Consider the following 19,006-nt stretch of genomic DNA (forward strand, 5'->3'; position numbering starts at 1 on the left):
GTGCACACACAGACACACGACTCGTTACTGCATCAGATCAAACACAGATCGCGAGAGTGTATGGTACATGGTCTGGCCAAGACAGCGCTAGAGAATGCGACGCCAGCCAGGGCGGCCGGAAACACTATGCAAGCGTGATGCACAGACATAATTCCATTTTGCTTGGTAAAAAAAGACGAGGACAGATCGTATAAGAGCACTCTGATCTGGTGCACCATGTTCCTTGTATAACTCTAAAAGTCGCCCAACACAAATAGTGATTCCTGTTGGTAAACACAGTTCTAATTCCTTCAATGGAAAAGGTGAAACAAGTCAGAGATGCTAAGCAAACGGTGAAATTTTAAATTGCACAGGACTAAAATAGCTTGGGTAACGGGATTTGTTCAAGGTTGGCAGTTTTGGAATTTACTTTTAGTTCTAGTGGAAATGGTATTTGCACCAATTTGACAATGTCGTTGATATTACTCTAAAGGAAAGAATGTTTAGACAAGAAGATATTTGTTTCATCCTCCTCTTTGAGAAAATGGGAGTAACGGGCGCAGAGGAGAATACTTCTTTTTCCGGTCGCGTTTATTATGAGGGCGTCTCCACTGTACAGGAGCGATCCGTTTCTACAGAGGAGCTCCTCAATTTTATCAAAAATGCCACAATGTATAGGAGCAGCTCTCGAAGCGTTTAGTTTTGTCACGTCGAATGTCGAATGTTTAGATTCTAATAGGAAGTATTAAGTATATATTAATTATAAAATTAATTGTATAAATGAAGGCTAATTCACAAGACGAATCTATTAAACTTAATTAATTCATGATTAATACATATTTTTTTAGCAACACATGGTCAAATCATGGACTAAGAGCAACTCCAAAAGTATCCTAAAAAATTCTTCTTCAAAACTATATATTAGGGGTTTTTCCAAAATAAATTTCCCCCAAAAACATATTAGTCCACAACAGATCGCTAATAAATAGCCCCCAATATTTCAAACACAGACCACGTCATCGTATTGGGCCCATCGGGAGGGACGCGCGGGCGTACGGGAATCAGGATGGGGGGAGGAACGCTAACGCTAAAATATACGCGGTGGCAGGCTGTTTTTTAGCGTCGCTAAAAAATTGGGGAAGGTTTAGGTGGATTGTTGGAGTTCATTTTTTCTCTCTTTTTTCCTAAAAAAGGATTGGGGGTAAGATTAGCAGCCTCTTAGAGTTGCTCTAATTAGGTTTAATAGATTTGTCTCGCGAATTAACCTTGATTTATGCAATTGGTTTTATAATTAACTTATATTTAATACTCCTAATTAGTATCTACACATTTAATATGACAGGGACTAAACTTTAATTCCTGTTACCACTTTAATTTGATAGGGACTTTATGCAATTGGTTTCTGGATTTCTTTGGCATTTTCTGTGACCGCGAGATGGTGACGAGTGATGACACGAGGATGAAAGTCGGATCCTGGGAAAGTGAATGTTCTTTCCTGATTCTGGGGTCCTTTCCAGAACTTAAATCTCGGCACTGTCATGTTGTTTTCTAAGAAATATCATTTGCTAAGAAAAAAAATATGTCAACCAATACACTGTCTATGGTAATCATACGTGCAGTTTATGAATGAAAATGAAACGAAATTTTCTGCAAATTACAACTCCAGTACGCAAGAACCAAACAAACCTTCTAGCGACACGCTGACACTGAATGAATGGATATACCTGAACGCATATACGTGGATCGAGAGAGATGGACGATTGAACTTGGTAGTGGCAATTTACAAAACATCAGAGGGTGGCAGACGGTTGGCATTTGGAGTTGCTACGGGGTCAGCGCCTGTGGCGGGCAGCACGAGCTGCCCCCTTTGCTGCGGTCCTGGGTGCAGCAAGACGGCACGGATCGTGAGGCATCGTCCAGCTCCAGCGCCGAGATCCTGGCCGCGCCCGCCTCTGCTCCGCCGCCGTGCCCGCGCGGCCCCGTCCTCGCACCGCGCGCGGCCGTGACCACCAAGGCCGCGAGCGCCATGGCCAGCAGCAACCTGCAGGCGCACGTCGTCGATCTCGCGCGCACACCCATGCTCGATCGGCAGGCACCGATCGACTTGTCGTCGTTGGAGACGTCACGATCTCTTGGTTGGGTTCCTTCTTCCTTCCTTGGCTTCTTGATGAGCAAGGGCGAAGGATATGCGTATATATAGAACCGAGCCAGTGAGAGGAAAGCACGTGCACGCATGGCGGCAGGAAATACGGTGCCATTTTCCGAGGATCATCGGCGAAGTTCGCCTGAGGTTTTCGCGGGTTGTAGACTTGTAGCTAGTGATCCAACGCCGTTCCGCGCTTGCATTGCACTTGCACGGCGCGGTTCCTCGCCCGCACCGCGGAAACATACGCGCCCGGCGCCGCGCTGGTACTTGCCGGGAGTTTTCAAGGATGAAAAAGCGAACGGCGGTAGTATACTCCGTCCCTACTTAAAAAAGATTTTCCACAAGCTTACAAAATAAAGCTGCCGATCCGTTCGTGGAAAATCATTTGCCTTCTCGCTAAACTTTTTTAACCCATGTCACATCGAATGTTTGATACTAATTAGGAGTATTAAACATAGACTAATTACAAAACTAATTTCACAACCCCTAAACTAAATCGCGAGACGAATCCATTAAGCATAATTAGTCCATGATTTGATAATATGGTGCTACAGTAAACATTCGCTAATAGTGGATTAATTAGGCTTAATAGATTCGTCTCGTGATTTAGCCTAGGAGTTCTGCAATTAGTTTTGTAATTAGCTCATGTTTAGTCCTTCTAATTAGCATCCGAATATTCGATGTTACACGGATTAAACTTTAGCTATCGTCACTCCCCTGCGGCACATAATACTAAATTAAGATGAGAAAAATGAGATTCTCGGTCGACATGAGCATTTTTTTGTTATATATGTTTTGAGACCGGTACCTGTACATAATACTCCGGTATGACTTCTGTTTCATTCTTTTCTTTCTCCTCCCCCTCTTTTCTTTTCTGGCACTTGTTTGCGTGGGATGATGACATCGGGCAATTTGGAGAACTGAAAATTTTGGTAATGCCATGTCGTCATGCCATTTCAGCCCGTTCATTAATTTGTGATCATCGTAGAATTCCACACGACATATAGTTCAGATTTCTAAGGTGACCATGAATGCGATGCCCAAGTACAAAGACAATTGTGTTGGAACCGGAGGCGTGCTATGTTTCCCGCACAAACTAATAGTGCTACGTGACACCAATGAACCAACGAACTGACCATATTTCTACGAGGGAAACTTGGTTTTGTAGCACCCAAAGATCGTCTCTTCCGTAAAATACCATTGAAAGATTCCGAGTCCGTAAAATAGTATTTCAAAGATTGATCTGTTAGCTTATTTACCATTCCGTCGAGTTACCCTTTGGTGCCATTAAAGAAGGACAGAAATACCCCTTGTGGATGGCGGCGGCGTGCAGGTCGGGTGGCGTGACCTCCTCCGTGCACGTGCCCCTCCTCCCTGAGCTGCGAGCTGCAACGAGCTCAAGGCCGGCATAGCGAGTTGCGGGCAAGAAGCACAGGTGCGGTCAAGACCAATTAGGTCGAGGCAAGGCCGGCGAGGTTGATTTAGGTGAGCCTGAGGTTGGCATCGATTTGCTCTGGTGGCTGGTGGTGTTGATTTGCTTTGGTCTATTGGAGAAGAAGCAGATAGAAGAGGCGTGTTGCAACAGGATGAGCTACTACTGGTTTGCCGGCTCTGCTTAAAGTGGAAGATGCTCGTGAATGTGCTTGGATTGAGCTTCCGATTGACCAGAGGGAGAGATTGGGAGACGGGGAGAGAGCCAGAGAGGTGTTTGCTGCTTGCTTCAGGAAACGAAGAGGACCGGATAGGGACAGCTGCTGCTGGTGGTGCTTGGCGCCTTGGCTCGATTTGGGGAAGCAAGAAGCTAGCACGGGAGAGTTGGTCGACAACTTGCTCGACGGTACACGGATGAGTGAGCAAATTGGGGTTGCGGCTTGGCGCGGAGCCCTCCGCGCACTGTCCTCGATGCAAAAGGGCGCCAACTCGTGCTTGCTCACGAGGGCGCCCGCACGGCCAGCGGATAGCTTGCATGGAGGGCGGCGTCGCCTTTGGGCAGAGAGCCGGAGAGGTGGCGTTGCCGGTGGGTGAGGGGTGGCGGTGGCCAAGTCGCGCGAGAGGGTGCCGAGGGGCGGCGTCTGGGTGGGTCGTGAGCGTCGTCGAGCAGGAGGACAGGGTTGGGAGAAGGGATCGATCCTCTCTGCTGGACAGGAGGGAAGGGCATAAATGTCATTTTAAGTCTGTTTATGTTCTTTGAAGAGATGAAAATAAATTATCAGTGAACAAAATGTAACGGAATGGTATTTCCAGTTAACGATTGCAATTGCGAGTGATATTTCACGGGGACAAACTCTTTCAATGGTATCTTCTGGAAATCGTGATCTTTTGATGCTACTGAACTAATTTTCCCTTTCTACAACAAATGAGCTGAGAGACGACCAGACCAATTTACAACGCAGCTGGGGAGGCGAAACGGGTTGGCATTTTCTGAGCGCTACGGCCTACGGGGTGAACGGCTGTGGGCAGCACGAGGTGCCCGGCGTGTTGGGGTCGTGGGTGCAGCACGAAGGCTCCGGCTTGGAGAGCAGCGACCTCCTCGCCGCGCCCGCCAGCGCCAGGCCAACGCGGTCGCGGTGCCCGCGCACCCCACCACCCCGGCGCGGCCCCGTCCTCGCCCCGCGCGCGCCCACGGCGGCCAAGGCCAGTAACACCAGCAGCAGCGCGCACGCGCGCGTCAAGCTAGACGGCCTCGCGCCGACGCCGACGCCCATGGCCTGCAAAGCCGCGACTCGTTGCTCGATGCCTCGATCGATCGAGGTCACCGGCGAGACGCAGCAGGCTGCCGTTGTGTTGCCTTTTGATGAACAACAGGCCTTCCTGGCCCGCTGCGTTTTGTTTATAGGTGACGGTGAGCGCTGGCGCGAAGGGAAAAGCGTGTGCTTGGAAATGTGCGGCGATTTTCCCAGAGGCTCGCGCGAAGATTGCACGATGTTTTGCCCGGCTAGAGAGCTGGTGAGACCGTACGCGGCGCGGGCATTTGCCGAGAGTTTTCACGGGGGCCGCGTAAATTATCCCATTTTCTCCCTTTGGGAGAGCAGATGTTGAAATATCCTACACATGTTGAAATAATTATTTTTTAAAAAAAAACTGGCTGGTTTGCCGAGATTTAGGTACCTCTCTCCCACTGTTGGTTGCGGATCACTCAATGAGACGATGGAGCATCATGCTCTCGGCTTAGAGGCTACTTCAGTTCTCTATGACTGCTTTAGAGCTTTGTTTTGTTTGTGGCACATTTGGCCCGGCCAGGCCTAACCAGAGCTCTGTTTCATGATAACTACAGAGACCATCTATCAGTACTGGGGCACGTATAACTCTTTGACAAATCATTTACGCTACAAATCTTTTAGTACTGCATGTTGCAGAATTTACATCATATTTCTTTAGACAAGATTCCAGCCTTTTACATTGTTATTATGTATACACCCTCCAGAATTTACATCATATACATGGACTTTATGCAAATTTCCTATATTACAAACAAGCTAAAAATCTAAAAGAAAAATGAACGCCCATACGCCAGAACCATATTTTAACATGCTCCTGACAACACTGAACGGACGAATGAACAAAACGCATAAAGGAAAAGAACATGATCTATACACGCACATTATCGAGTGACGACGACTGACAACGAAGGACCGGATCAAGTAAATTTAGTAGTAGTACTATCGATGGCACGAGCCAATGCAACACTTTGCGTACAGCCAGGGGAGCCACACGGTTGAGGTTGGCATTACGGCCGGGGTGTGCTACGGAGGGACAGCGGCCCGATGCACGGGGCAGCACTTGGTGCCCGCCGTGCTGCCGTCGCTGGTGCAGCACGACGCCCGTTGCAGCAACGATCTCCTCGCCCCGCCGTGCGTGAAGCCGAAGCCGCCGTGCCCGTGGACACACGCCGCGCCGCCCGGCTCCGCCCTCGCCTCGCACGCGCCCGCGGCGACCAAGGCCAGCAGCAGCAGCAGCGCGCACGCGCGCGTCGTCGAGCTCCACGGCCTCGCGCGGGCACCCATGCTGATGGCCATCACACACCGATTTGGCAACGCACGGTTGTTCGTCGAGACGTGACGGTGCTCTTGAGACGGTGCGCAGTGCGCTTGCCTATCTATGAGCAGACTCAGGCTCCGATGCACGTTTATTTATAGGCGAGGTCGGGAGTGAAGGCGCGTTTGGCAGCCAGGCCCACGAACCAGGCTCACGGAATGCAATGCAGAGACGTTGATCGGTAAATATGCAACCCGTGGTGATGGCTGGACTCAGACGGTGTTTGCTGGGCTGGATGAATTGGTGTGGATACCTGCACATGAGCCCAAGGTATAGTTACCCTCCTCCTTCCTCCAGCCCCACCGCGGCTGCCGCACCCCTACACGCCCGACCTCCTATGCTGCCCGGCACCGCCCGTGCCCTGCCGCCACGGCTGCCGCATGAGCCATTGCGCTCCGCTGCGGTCGCGGCACGCTCTAATGGCACGCTTTCGTGGCCGTGGCACCCCCACCCTCCCATGTCATGCGCCATGGTCGTCACGGACAAGGCCATTGTCTCCAACCTCGATCCCCATCGCGGCCAAGCTTCCGCGACACCCCAGCCTCCGCCGTCCTCCTAGGCACCGAGCCAAGCCGCCGCTCGCTCCTGACCCGAGCGCCGCCGTGTACCCCGTCGCCCCGACCCTCTCTTATTCTTCCTCCAAACAAAGGCCGAACCGAGAGCAATGGAGCTTCTTGGTCTAAATCCGCCATCCTCCCTCCGTAAAAATCAAATTGCTGCCACACACACCTCCCTCACCTCCCAAGCTCCATCCTCCTCCACTCTTATCCCCCCGCAATGGCCCCTAGCGTGGTGGTTTAGTTCCCGTCCACATCACGGCCTCCTAGCTCCTTCTCGAGCTAGATCTCGAGGTTGATTTGGGCAGCGGAGTCATGGAGCACCAGCGGTGGAGAGAGAAGCCGTGGGTGTCGACAACGGGAGTCGTGCGGCAGGGAGGGCGGCCGTGGGCACCGGTGGTGGGGAGAAGGGCGCTAGCGGTGAGTTCCAGCGATGGAGAAGGAAGCTGCGGACACTGGCGGCCGGCGGTGGGGAGAGCCGCGGGGCGGTGCCGGTCGGCTGTGGGAATGGGTCCTCGAGCGCCGGAGGATGGGTCCTCTGCGCGACCCGCGCCGCCACGGCCTCCGTTCTTTGCGCACGGCTCGCCGTTGCGGCCCTTCGAGCACTGGGGGTCACCGCAACGAGGGCTTCAAGCTTGCATCACGTGGAACGATCGATTTTTGCATTCCACATGATTCAGGTTGGGCAGCCTCTTTTGCATCTCCTAGATATGGCCCGGGACCTCATACAAGCCAGCAAACAAGCCAACTTGCACCTGTGGAGCCTGGCCCAACCCTCGTATAGGCTGCCAAACACGTCCAAAAGTGTTTGCATGGAGATTTGCTAGAGGTTTGAGAGAAACTTGCAAGAAGTTTGTCTTTTCTCTTTTCTTGAGATTCTCTTTTCTTGAGTGAAAATGCTCGAAAGCGTTTGCATGGAGATTTCTCGGAGGTTGGAGAAAAACTTGCGAGAAATTTATCTTTTCTCTTTTCTCGAGTGAAAATACATGAAAGTGTCTGCATGGAGATTTTTACTTTCAATGGAGATTTTTGAAGGTTCGAGAGAAACTTGCGAGAAGTTTGTCTTTTCTTAAGTGAAAATGCTCAAACTGACTGACAGGAGCATTTTTCCTCCGTGAGTATACTGGCCACAAACTATGCGTTACAGTGTCCCAGCAACGAGGGCAGTACCTACCGAGAGTCCGAGACCCTGAGCCAGTTCGTCAGCTGCTGAGTACAGAGTACGTGTACGTTTCATTACAGTACTGAACCTTACAGCCGTGGAAACACGTCGCCATCAGCATTCTGCAGCAGCCGATGCATCTTCAGTTCTTTCCCTGAACATAAGGCTTCAGCCTCGCCTGAGAACGTACGCGTGCGGTTGCGCGGCGCGGGTACTTTGCGAGAATTTTCACGGTACGTCCCGGGAAAAACCTCGGCCGGCGGCGGCGGAACAGGAGACAATGGAGCCGTCATCCGAATTGGGCCAAACCAGGCCGCCTAACCCGGCGCCGAAGCGAATTTGTGGGCTCAGTGGCTTGTGCGCGGCCTCGGAACACTATTAGAATAGAAGAGAGCGTAATAAGTAAATGCTGACGCCATATTTTACTTTTTGGATGGTCGGCGGCGCCATAAACTCGATAACCAGCACCGCGGAGCCAATAAATTCAACTAGATAGAATCCTAAAACAATTTTATTCGAGTGCACACGGGACCCGCAGCAATGAAATTCACACAAGCGGTAATCATCCCAATCCTAAGTGCTTTGATAGCGTGCTAGCCGGGCGACCAGTAACATGCATTTCCTATCCTAAGGTCAGCAAGTAGGTAATCACAAAGATTTCCCGAGGTAGCAAACAAGTCCAATTTCGGGTGAAATGGGGTTCTCTTTTATTTGCCAAGTCAGGCAGGATAGTAAGAAAATGGACCATAAGCCATCATTTATCATGTAGCCTGTCTAAGAAAGGAACAATAAATAGCTCATAGTTTCCTTGCTACTGCTCTAAGAGTTGTTCTTCTATCATCAGCGAGAGTTTACTTTGCTGTTAATGCAGGCAATAAATAATAGATAGATTTCTGTACATAGTTGGGCCTAGGCTAAGGCTAATAAATAAATAAGAAATGGAATCCTGCCCCTAAATTCTGCTTTTTCTCTTTTTAGCCTTACCTGCTCTTGAATGTTGGTATCGATTTGATCGTGCCGGAATAAGGGTTAGGTAATGGATCTTCTCCGGATAGAAGTAAAGGTTACGTGGGAAATAAAGGAATCAGTAGCAGTCGCTGGAAAAACGGCGCGGTCGAGCCGGTTAGGCCTGGCCCAATTACATGTTTTTAGGGCAGCCTGGCCCAACTACATTGCGTTGGAGCGCGTGAAGCGGAGAGCATCTGCCTTTGCCTTTCTCCTTCTGTCTTTTCCCTTTTTTCCTCTCGCGCTCGCGGCGGCGGCTGCTTGTGTCGTCTTCTCCCGTCTTCCCCGCGAGTTTGTCTCAGACTCCTCGCGCCGCCGGCGAACACTCCCGGCCTCCGCCCGTGCGGGGGAGCGGAGCGCGCCGGACGTCTCCAAGGAGTTCTCTCCTCGTGGCCTCCGTCTTCTTCGTCGTCCTCCGCTCGGCTGGACTGGCGGTTTGATTTCCGCGGCTTTACCGGTTTACCATCCTCGGTAAGGAATCCCATCTTGCCTCGATGGACTGTTATTTCTGGGAGTTTGTTTTGCGCCGAGAGGCATGGAATCCAAATCCCACCCTCCCTTCTCCGATCCATCAAGTTCGTTTCATTGTTCCGGATTTGTTTGCTGCGTGGTTGAGTGAGTATTGCTAGCAGACTAGCAGCAACTCTATCTCGCAGTTTCTTTTCGAGGTTCAGCTATTGATCAAAGCAGTTTGGAGTGATAACTTGTGTCGAGGTTAGTGTCCCTTGGTTCCGACAGCCTGACAGTTGAAACTCAGATATTTTAAACGATGTGTCGCTGTCTTGAGGCCAGCACTGGGGGACACTTCTGTGCTATTATTCCGCTAGCTACCAATAATATATGCAGTGTATCTATGAACAGCTATTGGTTGTCAGCTTGCATGTCCGCACACAGCGTAGCTATACTAGTTGGTAAATTTGGTTCCAGGCTTAGCAGTGCTGTTAACATCAAATGAATGGCGGAGAACAATTTTCTTTTGATCGAGTAGGTAGAGTTTCTATCGTTTTTTTGCAGGAATAATCAAATTTTTAGCTGTGTTTGTAGCACTTCTTGTGTGTTTTTTTACCTTTGCACCACTTCTCTAATTTTACTGTAGAGTAAAGAGCACTGATTCCTTATCGACTTTTGTGCAGATCTCCCATTTGTTTTTTGATTAAAAACCATTGGGTTTGGGATGGCATCACCTGGACAAATGATGGCGAGCAATCTGTTACGCACCGAAGGCTTTCCTGGAAATATGGTATGCAACCTGTGAAATAACACTTTTTTTTTTGGTTGCCATTAGCTTGTTCTAATGTTTGTTCTCTACATAGGGAAAAAAATCTGGTTTAATTGCTGCGAGAAGTCTTGGATCAAGGAGATTGCGAATGACTCGACACTGCTTTCATCAACAGCATCTTTGTTGGCCACGTGCACTGAGAGTTGCGGTTCATAATATCCGATTGTCGTCATGTCCTGGTGCCGTGGTATCGAAGGGGTTTGATAGTCCATTAGTTGACAATTCTGATACTGCATTGGATGTTGGAATTATTCATCTCTACCGTATACCATTTCTCCAAGAAAGTGAAACCATGGAGCTGCTTAGGAAAGTGAAGGCGAAGGTTTCTGCTAATATTGTTGATATAATGACCGAGCAGTGCTTCAACGTTCAATTGGACAATCCACTTACTTCTGAGAAGCTTTCAACTCTTCACTGGCTCTTAGCAGAAACTTATGAACCTGAGAAATTGCTAACGAGGAGCTTTCTGGAGGAGGAAGTTTCTGGAAGTTCTTGTACTGTCATTGTTGAGGTTGGTCCCAGAATGGCATTTTCAACAGCATTCTCAACCAATGCTGTCTCAATATGTAAATCTCTCTCATTAGTAGAAGTGACTCGACTGGAGAGGTCAAGAAGATACCTTTTGCGCCTTGAGCCTGGTAGTGGCCCACTTGATGAAAATCAGCTCAAAGAATTTGTTCTATTGGTTCATGACAGAATGACAGAGTGTGTTTATCCCAACAAGCTCACATCATTTCAGTCAGAGGTAGTTCCTGAACCTGTCCGTGTAGTTCCCGTCATTGAAAGAGGAAAAGAAGCATTGGAAGAAATAAATGTGAAGATGGGGCTTGCTTTTGATAAACAAGATATTGACTACTATACACATCTCTTCAGAGACGATATTAAACGCAATCCAACTACTGTGGAACTTTTTGATATTGCACAATCCAATAGTGAACATAGCAGACATTGGTTTTTTAATGGAAAGCTTGTAATAGATGGAGAAACCATGCCAAACACTTTGTTCCAGTTAGTGAAGAGACCCTTGAAGGCCAACCTCAATAACTCTGTCATTGGATTCAAGGATAACTCGAGTGCAATAAAAGGATTCCCAGTAAATCAGCTACGCCCAACAATTCCAGGTTCCACTTCACCATTATCCATTATGATGCGTGAGCTTGATATTTTATTCACGGCAGAAACCCATAATTTTCCATGTGCTGTTGCACCATACCCTGGAGCTGAGACAGGTGCAGGTGGCCGCATAAGAGACACACATGCCACTGGAAAGGGTTCTTTTGTTGTTGCTTCCACTGCTGGTTACTGTGTTGGTAATCTTCGCATTGACAATGCGTACACGCCCTGGGAGGACCCTTCATTTTCTTACCCAGTGAACCTAGCCTCTCCATTGCGAATTCTTGTTGATGCTAGTGATGGTGCATCTGACTATGGGAACAAGTTTGGGGAGCCTCTAATTCAGGGATATACCAGAACATTTGGGATGAGGTTGCTAAATGGGGAGCGGCGTGAATGGTTGAAGCCAATAATGTTCAGTGGAGCTATTGGGCAAATTGACCATGCACACATATCAAAGGGTGATCCAGAAATTGGCATGCTAGTTGTGAAGATTGGTGGTCCAGCATACAGAATTGGTATGGGTGGTGGTGCTGCCTCGAGCATGGTTAGTGGCCAGAATGATGCAGAGTTGGATTTCAATGCAGTACAACGTGGAGATGCTGAAATGGCACAGAAATTGTATCGTGTGGTCAGGGCATGTGCAGAAATGGGAGAGAACAACCCCATCATCAGCATTCATGATCAGGGCGCAGGAGGAAATTGTAATGTTGTGAAGGAAATAATATATCCTAAGGGTGCTGAAATTGATATCCGCTCGATCGTTGTTGGTGATCATACATTGTCTGTCTTGGAGATATGGGGCGCTGAGTACCAGGAACAGGATGCACTACTTGTGAAACCTGAGAGCAGAAGCTTACTGGAATCGCTTTGTCAGAGGGAAAGAGTTTCAATGGCTGTCATTGGGAAAATTGACGGCTGTGGAAAAATTGTGTTGATTGATAGTGCTGCTATGGAGCATGCCAAGTTAAATGGTCTCCCTCCTCCAACCCCTGTTGAAGAACTTGAGCTTGAAAAAGTTCTAGGAGATATGCCTCAGAAGACCTTTGAGTTCAAGCGTGTTTCTCAAGTCACAGAGCCTTTAGACATTGCACCAGAGGTAACACTACTGGATGCTCTGAAGCGAGTATTAAGGCTCCCCTCTGTGTGTTCAAAGCGTTTCTTGACCACAAAGGTTGATAGGTGTGTGACAGGTCTTGTTGCACAACAGCAGACAGTTGGGCCACTCCAACTTCCACTTGCTGATGTGGCTGTGATTGCACAAACGTACACAGACCTTACAGGTGGTGCTTGCAGCATTGGAGAACAACCAATAAAGGGTTTGCTTAATCCTAAGGCCATGGCCAGACTTGCTGTTGGGGAAGCCTTGACTAATCTTGTTTGGGCGAAGGTTACATCACTTGCTGATGTCAAAGCAAGTGGGAATTGGATGTATGCTGCAAAGCTTGATGGCGAAGGTGCAGATATGTATGATGCAGCTGTTGCACTTGCTGACTGCATGGTTGAACTTGGTATTGCAATCGATGGGGGAAAAGACAGTCTTTCCATGGCAGCTCAATGTGATGGTGAGGTCGTCAAGGCTCCTGGAAATCTGGTTATTAGTACTTATGTCACATGTCCTGATATAACATTGACAGTAACTCCTGATTTGAAGCTCGGGAAGGATGGAATTCTTCTTCATATTGACCTTGCTAATGGAAATCGCCGTCTTGGTGGTTCTGCTCTTGCACAAGCATTTGATCAAATTGGAAATGATTGCCCGGATGTTGATGATGTTGGGTACTTGAAGAAAGTATTCGAGGCCATTCAGGAATTGATCACTCAACGTCTTATTTCAGCAGGCCATGACATAAGTGATGGTGGCCTTATTGTGAGTGCTCTTGAAATGGCATTTGCTGGTAATTGTGGTTTTAAGCTGGACATAGACTTGGAAGGTAGGAGCCTTCTTGAAGGACTTTTTGCAGAGGAGCTTGGCCTTGTTATTGAAGTGCACTCAGAATATCTCGATATCGTGAAGCAAAAGCTTGAAGCAGCTGGAGTTTCCGCTAATGTAATTGGAGAAGTTACTAGCTCACCAGAAATAAAAGTTTTTGTTGATGGCAATCTGCATCTCAAGGAAAAAACTTCGGATCTCAGGGATCTCTGGGAGGAAACGAGTTTCCAGCTGGAGGAGTTACAACGCCTGAAAGCTTGTGTCAAACTTGAGAAAGAAGGACTGAAAATCAGAACATCGCCATCGTGGTCTCTGTCTTTCACTCCTAAATTCACTGATGAGAAACTGTTGATTGCATCCTCGAAACCAAAGGTCGCTATCATTCGTGAAGAAGGGAGCAATGGGGACAGGGAAATGGCTGCTGCATTCCATGCTGCTGGATTCGAACCATGGGATATCACGATGTCAGACCTCTTGGCTGGGAAGTCTTCTCTAACAGAGTTCCGTGGGATTGCATTTGTTGGTGGTTTCAGCTATGCGGATGTGCTGGATTCAGCGAAAGGTTGGGCTGCATCAATCAGGTTTAACCAACCCCTCATTCAGCAATTTCAGGATTTCTACCATAGGCCAGACACTTTCAGCCTTGGAGTATGCAACGGTTGCCAGCTTATGGCTCTGCTTGGCTGGGTGCCAGGATCAGATGTTGGAGGTTCTCTTGGTATAGGTGGAGATATGTCCCAGCCGAGGTTTATTCACAATGAATCCGGTCGTTTTGAGTGTCGGTTCACCAGCGTGTCCATTGGGAATTCTCCTGCTATCATGTTCAAAGGGATGGAAGGTTCTACCTTGGGTGTTTGGAGTGCTCATGGCGAGGGAAGAGCTTTCTTCCCAGATGAAAACGTTCTTGCTACTGTTGTGCAGTCTAATCTGGCTCCTGTGCGATATTGCGATGATGCTAACAATATAACTGAAACCTATCCCTTCAATCCCAATGGTTCTCCACTAGGCATTGCAGCCCTCTGCTCCCCTGATGGAAGGCACCTCGCCATGATGCCACACCCAGAGCGTTGCTTCATGATGTGGCAATACCCATGGTATCCAAAGGAATGGCAGGTTGAGGAGAGTGGCCCCAGCCCTTGGCTGCGGATGTTCCAGAATGCTCGGGAATGGTGTTCATAGTGCAGGTAGGTCAATATCTTTTTATCTTGTTCCAGCTGTTGGACTATAAGCTTCCTTGTTTTGATGTTCTGTGTTTGCGTTTTGGTGCAGCTTGCCGGAATTCGGTTACAAGTTGGACTAGTATTTCAGGAGTGCAGACGTGCAATGTCTGGCTGCAGAGATTTGGCGTCACTGGCTATTGTTGGTTTATGGCTATCTGGTCTCATTTGAGGACCTCTTTTGGCGAAATAATTGTATTTGACTGATCAATAATCAATTGTTGAATTGCTCGAATTCGAAATACTGACGAATGGATGACAGCCTGTTCGGTCAGGGCCTGGAACTTAAGTGTTCGCTAATCCTATAATAACGTTACTGAGCCTGGTGAATTTGTCCCCTTCTGCTCCATGCCCGACGTTTGTCTTGGTCACCTGACGCGCGCCCCTGTTTGTGAGAGCCTGAGAGGGAGAGGGAGTACTGGTAGGACTACGGGACGCCACGCTCATCGTTCGAGATGCTCCAGCTTCTCAGCGTGGACGTTCAATCTTTACCGACTCTACGCGGGTGTTTGGGTACTCGGTAGGATGTTTGATACTAATTATGAGTATTAAATATAGTCTAATTATAAAATTAATTGTACAAATTTAGCGAATGTTTGATACTAACTATGAGTATTAAACATAGTCTAATTACAAAACTAATTGCACAGATGAAGTTTAATTCGCGGAACAAATCTATTAAACCTAATTAGTCCATAATTTGACAATGTGGTGTTACAGTAACCATTTGCTAATGATAGATTAATTAGCTTTAATAGATTCATCTCGCGAATTAGGCTTCATCTGTGCAATTGGACAATGTTTAGCACCTCGTTGCAAACACCCCTACGTCGTTATCCAATTACCGTAGCCCGCCGTCTCTCCCTCTCGCCCCGCACCTGCGACGAACTGAACTGGTACTGTGGCTTTACAGTGACAAGAAGGAATCAAACTGTGAATGGGGACTGCAAATCCTTGGCCGGCCTATGCGTCCATTGCAAGATCAACAACTGCAGAAGGATGAAAGCTCGACAGTTTCCGACAGTAGCACAGACTTGTTTACAAACAGATGTTCCCCCAAACCAAACAAGTTTCATCAAAGTACTCAGGATGCAGCAATACACTGTACGGGCACCACGGCCACGTCGAGCAACAGCAGTCATCGCCATTGATCAGTGGGTGAAGGTGTAGAAGACGGTGCCGACGTAGACTGCGAGCGCGGTGGTGACGAGCCCCACGAGCCCCGCGGCGGCCTTGGCGGCGGCGCGGTTGCTGGCGCAGCCCAGCGTGCCGAGCCGGATCTGCACGACCATCACCATGGACACCATCAGGAACACGCACCCGACCACGGACCCCACGGCGGAGGCCAGCATCCCGAGTCGGAGCACGCGGGCGTCGATGTGGGCGCGCAGCGCGTCGTGCGGGTCCTTGGAGTTGATGAGGTTCAGCGCCAGCTTCAGGCCCTGCGCCACCAGGCTGGAGAAGAGGAAGGACGAGAAGGCCACCACCTCCAGCACTAGCAGGGACCGGGCCACCCCGGGCCCCGCGTCGCAGGACGGGTCGCCGGCGAGGCTCCGCAGCTGCTCCGGGGTCGCCAGGGAGAGGCCCACGAACACGGCCACCGTGAAGAGCGAGTTCACGTTCACCACGCCGTCCAGCGCTGTCACGTGCACGCTCGTCGTGTTCGCCGACAGCGCTGCCGGGAACTTCCACTCGTAACCGTGGTGGTGGTTGCCGTTGCTGTGCTCATCAGATCTGGCACGGGGACAGCAAAATATTGAGTTCTTGATCCATGGGAAAGGTGCGACATCTGGATCAGACGCTGCGAGAGAGGATACTTACTCATCCATGGCACGAGAGGAGGTGATTGGATCGGATCCTCGCGGTTCTTGGAATGAGTATTTCGCAAATCGAGCTGCAGGATGGGAGAACGGGGATGGGAAGGGAATACGGGAGAGCAAGGTTTGGGGGAAGATGGGGACGGCCTGGGCGTGTGGCGGTCCAATAGATCAAAAGCTGAAGCGAGAGTGCGTGGGGGCCTCGCCTGGGGTGCAGTTGTAAAATCGATCGGTATGTACGTCTCAATATTTTAACGTGGCCTACGCGTTCAGCATTCTACCTGGTTTCAGCAGCTTCTAGATTTTTTTTTGTTTTTTTTTGAGGACGCAGCTTCCTAGTTCCTACATGAAACGAATGTGTAGCATACAAAGGGGATGTTTGATACCGTACTAAAATTTAGCACATGTCACATCAGATGTTTGAATGCTAATTAGAAGTATTAAACATAGGCTAATTACAAAACTAATTGCACAGATGGAGTCTAATTCGCGAGACGAATCTATTAAGCCTCTATTAAGCCTAATTAGTTCATAATTTGACAATGTAGTACTACAGTAACCATTTGCTAATGATGACTTAATAGATTCATCTTGCGAAATAGTATAGGAGTTCTACAATTAGTTTTATAATTAGCTTATATTTAGTCCTCCTAATTAGCATCCGAACATCCGATATGATACTGCTAAAGTTTAGCACCTAGTATCCAAACAACCCCAAAGTGTTCTACGCCTCAGCTGCTCAGCACTGCAACGACGGCAAACATTGTCAATAAAGCACCATCAAAGGCACACAGTGATGTAGTTCTCACTTGTGTTCCAAGAACTCCATAATAGGACTTTCTTGCAAGCAGCAACTAATTGTCAGCCACACAAGCAGGTTATATAACGTACAGGAGTTTGCAGATAAGAGCGCTCTGCGCCTCTGCATTGTTTCATCTTACACAGATCAAGTAGACACCACTTGAACGCCTACTCAAAATCCCAATGGTTCACAAGACAGAAGGCACTACCAACTAGTCGTCCTCCTCCGGAAGATCAAAGTCCCTAACCTTCACGTCAGCATCTTCCCCATACTGGATACAGGAGTCGATGTACGATAGCACATATTGTATGCTGCAAGAAAACAAGGGCAGTTGAGGATATGAAAATGCAATAAAATAATCCACAAAAAGAACAGTGTTTTGTATATTCACCCATGCCACGAAATGCACAAGAAATCTCAAGAGTTGGCAACAGAAAATGAAGTGGTGATAAGTTTCATTTCAAACTAGCTAAAGGTCCTAAAAAATTGTTGCAAACAACCCATTTCATGTTACAGTATTTCATAATGTGACTACAAGGCTGACGCGCCTTAAAACGTCGGACATGTAATAGTAAAACTAAAACTCGGTACGCTTTGTTCTTGTAATAAAGCAGGGGAACCTATTATCGAGAAAGAAATAATGTGACCAAATTTAGAGTCCTTTATACCCACGGTATGATTTGAATTTTGATTCCAACATGACTTTCAACAGAAGTATTGCCATGTGTGTGTGATTTCAACATCAGAAATTTTGAGGATGCAAGATGGAAACACTGTCTTCCAGATAAATGTAGTATGAAATCAGCTATGCTGTAATCATCAACCTAAGGGAAAGAAAGAGTGTTACCTGCTCTCCTTTCTCAAGTCAAGTGGTATGAAATTAACCATGCTGTAATCATCAACCTACATGGTGGTACTGAGATTAATATTGCAGCAGAGAACACAAAGAGGGCACTAGAAAAGTCAAATAATAAAAGATTAAATACGAAACTGATAAGAGAGAGACAAGTAGCATCTCAGATTAGTCAACATATGACATGTACAAAAAATAAAGAACCATAGGCCTATAGCATACAAAATGAATAAATGTGCTTGCTAAGATGAACACATCTGCCTGCATGAACAACTTTATATCAGTGATTCTGAGCCTTTGGTTATCAAGAAACTAATTAACTGAACTACTTCATGGCTAAAGCAATGCACTTTCTCAGATAAATATGAAGTTTCCACTTTACTGCAGATGAACTTAATAGCAGGTAAAGCACTTGAAAACATTATCATCACTAGATCAATCAATCAACAAGAACAAACCCTTTGATGTAAAACCAACATCACTAGATCAGTAAAAAATAAAATTGAAAGAAAACCATATGTGGTAATCCCCCACAATCTGATTTTTCTAATAGATCTCCAGGTACACAAATGACCAGTTTTTGCAATTTGATCCACCCCAGAAGACCTTACCAGTCACCACAGGCATGTGTTGACAGAATGGTTCCCACTTCCATCCATAAATAAAACCAAAGGTGTGCCCATGGGCAATTGCACGACAAAATAAATGCACCATAGAAAGTGTGTAAACATGTGCAGGGGCGGAGCTAGCGGTGGCGTGGGGCTCAAGCCCCCCCTACCGCCGCTCTTACAATGGAGCCCCCCCCCCCCACCCCCCCCCGTCGGTGAAGAAAACATCGACAGAGAAAGCGCTTTTCGATTACGAGAAAAAAAATATATGGGGGGATATACTACACAAGGGGGTGGAAGGGGGCTAGTGCAGCCTATCGCCGGGGGGGGATCTTTGAGATATATAATTTTTATAACACAATTGCTCTTAAAGGGTTGATGAAATGTTTGGAGGGTCTATCAAGTGAATCAGAACCTATTTTGTGATCTAAACCTCCGGAAGGGACTTCTGGTTTATATTCAAATTCAAAATAAAAACGGAACTTTTCCCTGGGTTGATA

At 47.9% G+C, this 19,006-nt stretch overlaps 3 protein-coding genes across 4 annotated transcripts in view; 1 reads left to right on the forward strand and 2 right to left on the reverse strand.

Moving 5' to 3' along the window:
* Positions 1 to 9,099: 9,099 nt before the first annotated feature.
* Positions 9,100 to 14,749, forward strand: LOC101784162 (probable phosphoribosylformylglycinamidine synthase, chloroplastic/mitochondrial). The gene is made up of 4 exons (XM_004981924.3): positions 9,100 to 9,355; positions 10,018 to 10,124; positions 10,198 to 14,393; positions 14,479 to 14,749. Exons 2-3 carry the CDS (start codon positions 10,059 to 10,061, stop codon positions 14,386 to 14,388), a joined length of 4,257 nt encoding a protein of 1,418 aa, XP_004981981.1. The 5' UTR covers positions 9,100 to 9,355; positions 10,018 to 10,058; the 3' UTR covers positions 14,389 to 14,393; positions 14,479 to 14,749.
* A 605-nt stretch (positions 14,750 to 15,354) lies between these two features.
* LOC101784562 lies at positions 15,355 to 16,443 on the reverse strand. The gene is made up of 2 exons (XM_004981925.4): positions 16,248 to 16,443; positions 15,355 to 16,160 (listed from the first exon to the last, which is right to left on the reverse strand). Exons 1-2 carry the CDS (start codon positions 16,253 to 16,255, stop codon positions 15,578 to 15,580), a joined length of 591 nt encoding a protein of 196 aa, XP_004981982.1. The 5' UTR covers positions 16,256 to 16,443; the 3' UTR covers positions 15,355 to 15,577.
* Positions 16,444 to 17,013: 570 nt separating this feature from the next.
* The window catches only part of LOC101784963 (GPN-loop GTPase 3), a 4,407-nt gene continuing 2,414 nt past the window's right edge, over positions 17,014 to 19,006 (reverse strand). For both annotated transcript variants that reach the window (XM_004981926.4, XM_022823585.1), the window contains 2 exons: positions 17,893 to 17,948; positions 17,014 to 17,356 (listed from right to left, as the gene is read on the reverse strand). In XM_004981926.4, the coding sequence (XP_004981983.1) occupies positions 17,257 to 17,356; positions 17,893 to 17,948 (156 nt within the window). In that variant the 3' untranslated portion in view covers positions 17,014 to 17,256. The remainder of the gene's footprint in view (positions 17,357 to 17,892; positions 17,949 to 19,006) is intronic.

This window comes from Setaria italica, chromosome IX (genome assembly GCF_000263155.2).
Source record: "Setaria italica strain Yugu1 chromosome IX, Setaria_italica_v2.0, whole genome shotgun sequence".
Lineage (NCBI taxonomy): Eukaryota > Viridiplantae > Streptophyta > Magnoliopsida > Poales > Poaceae > Setaria > Setaria italica.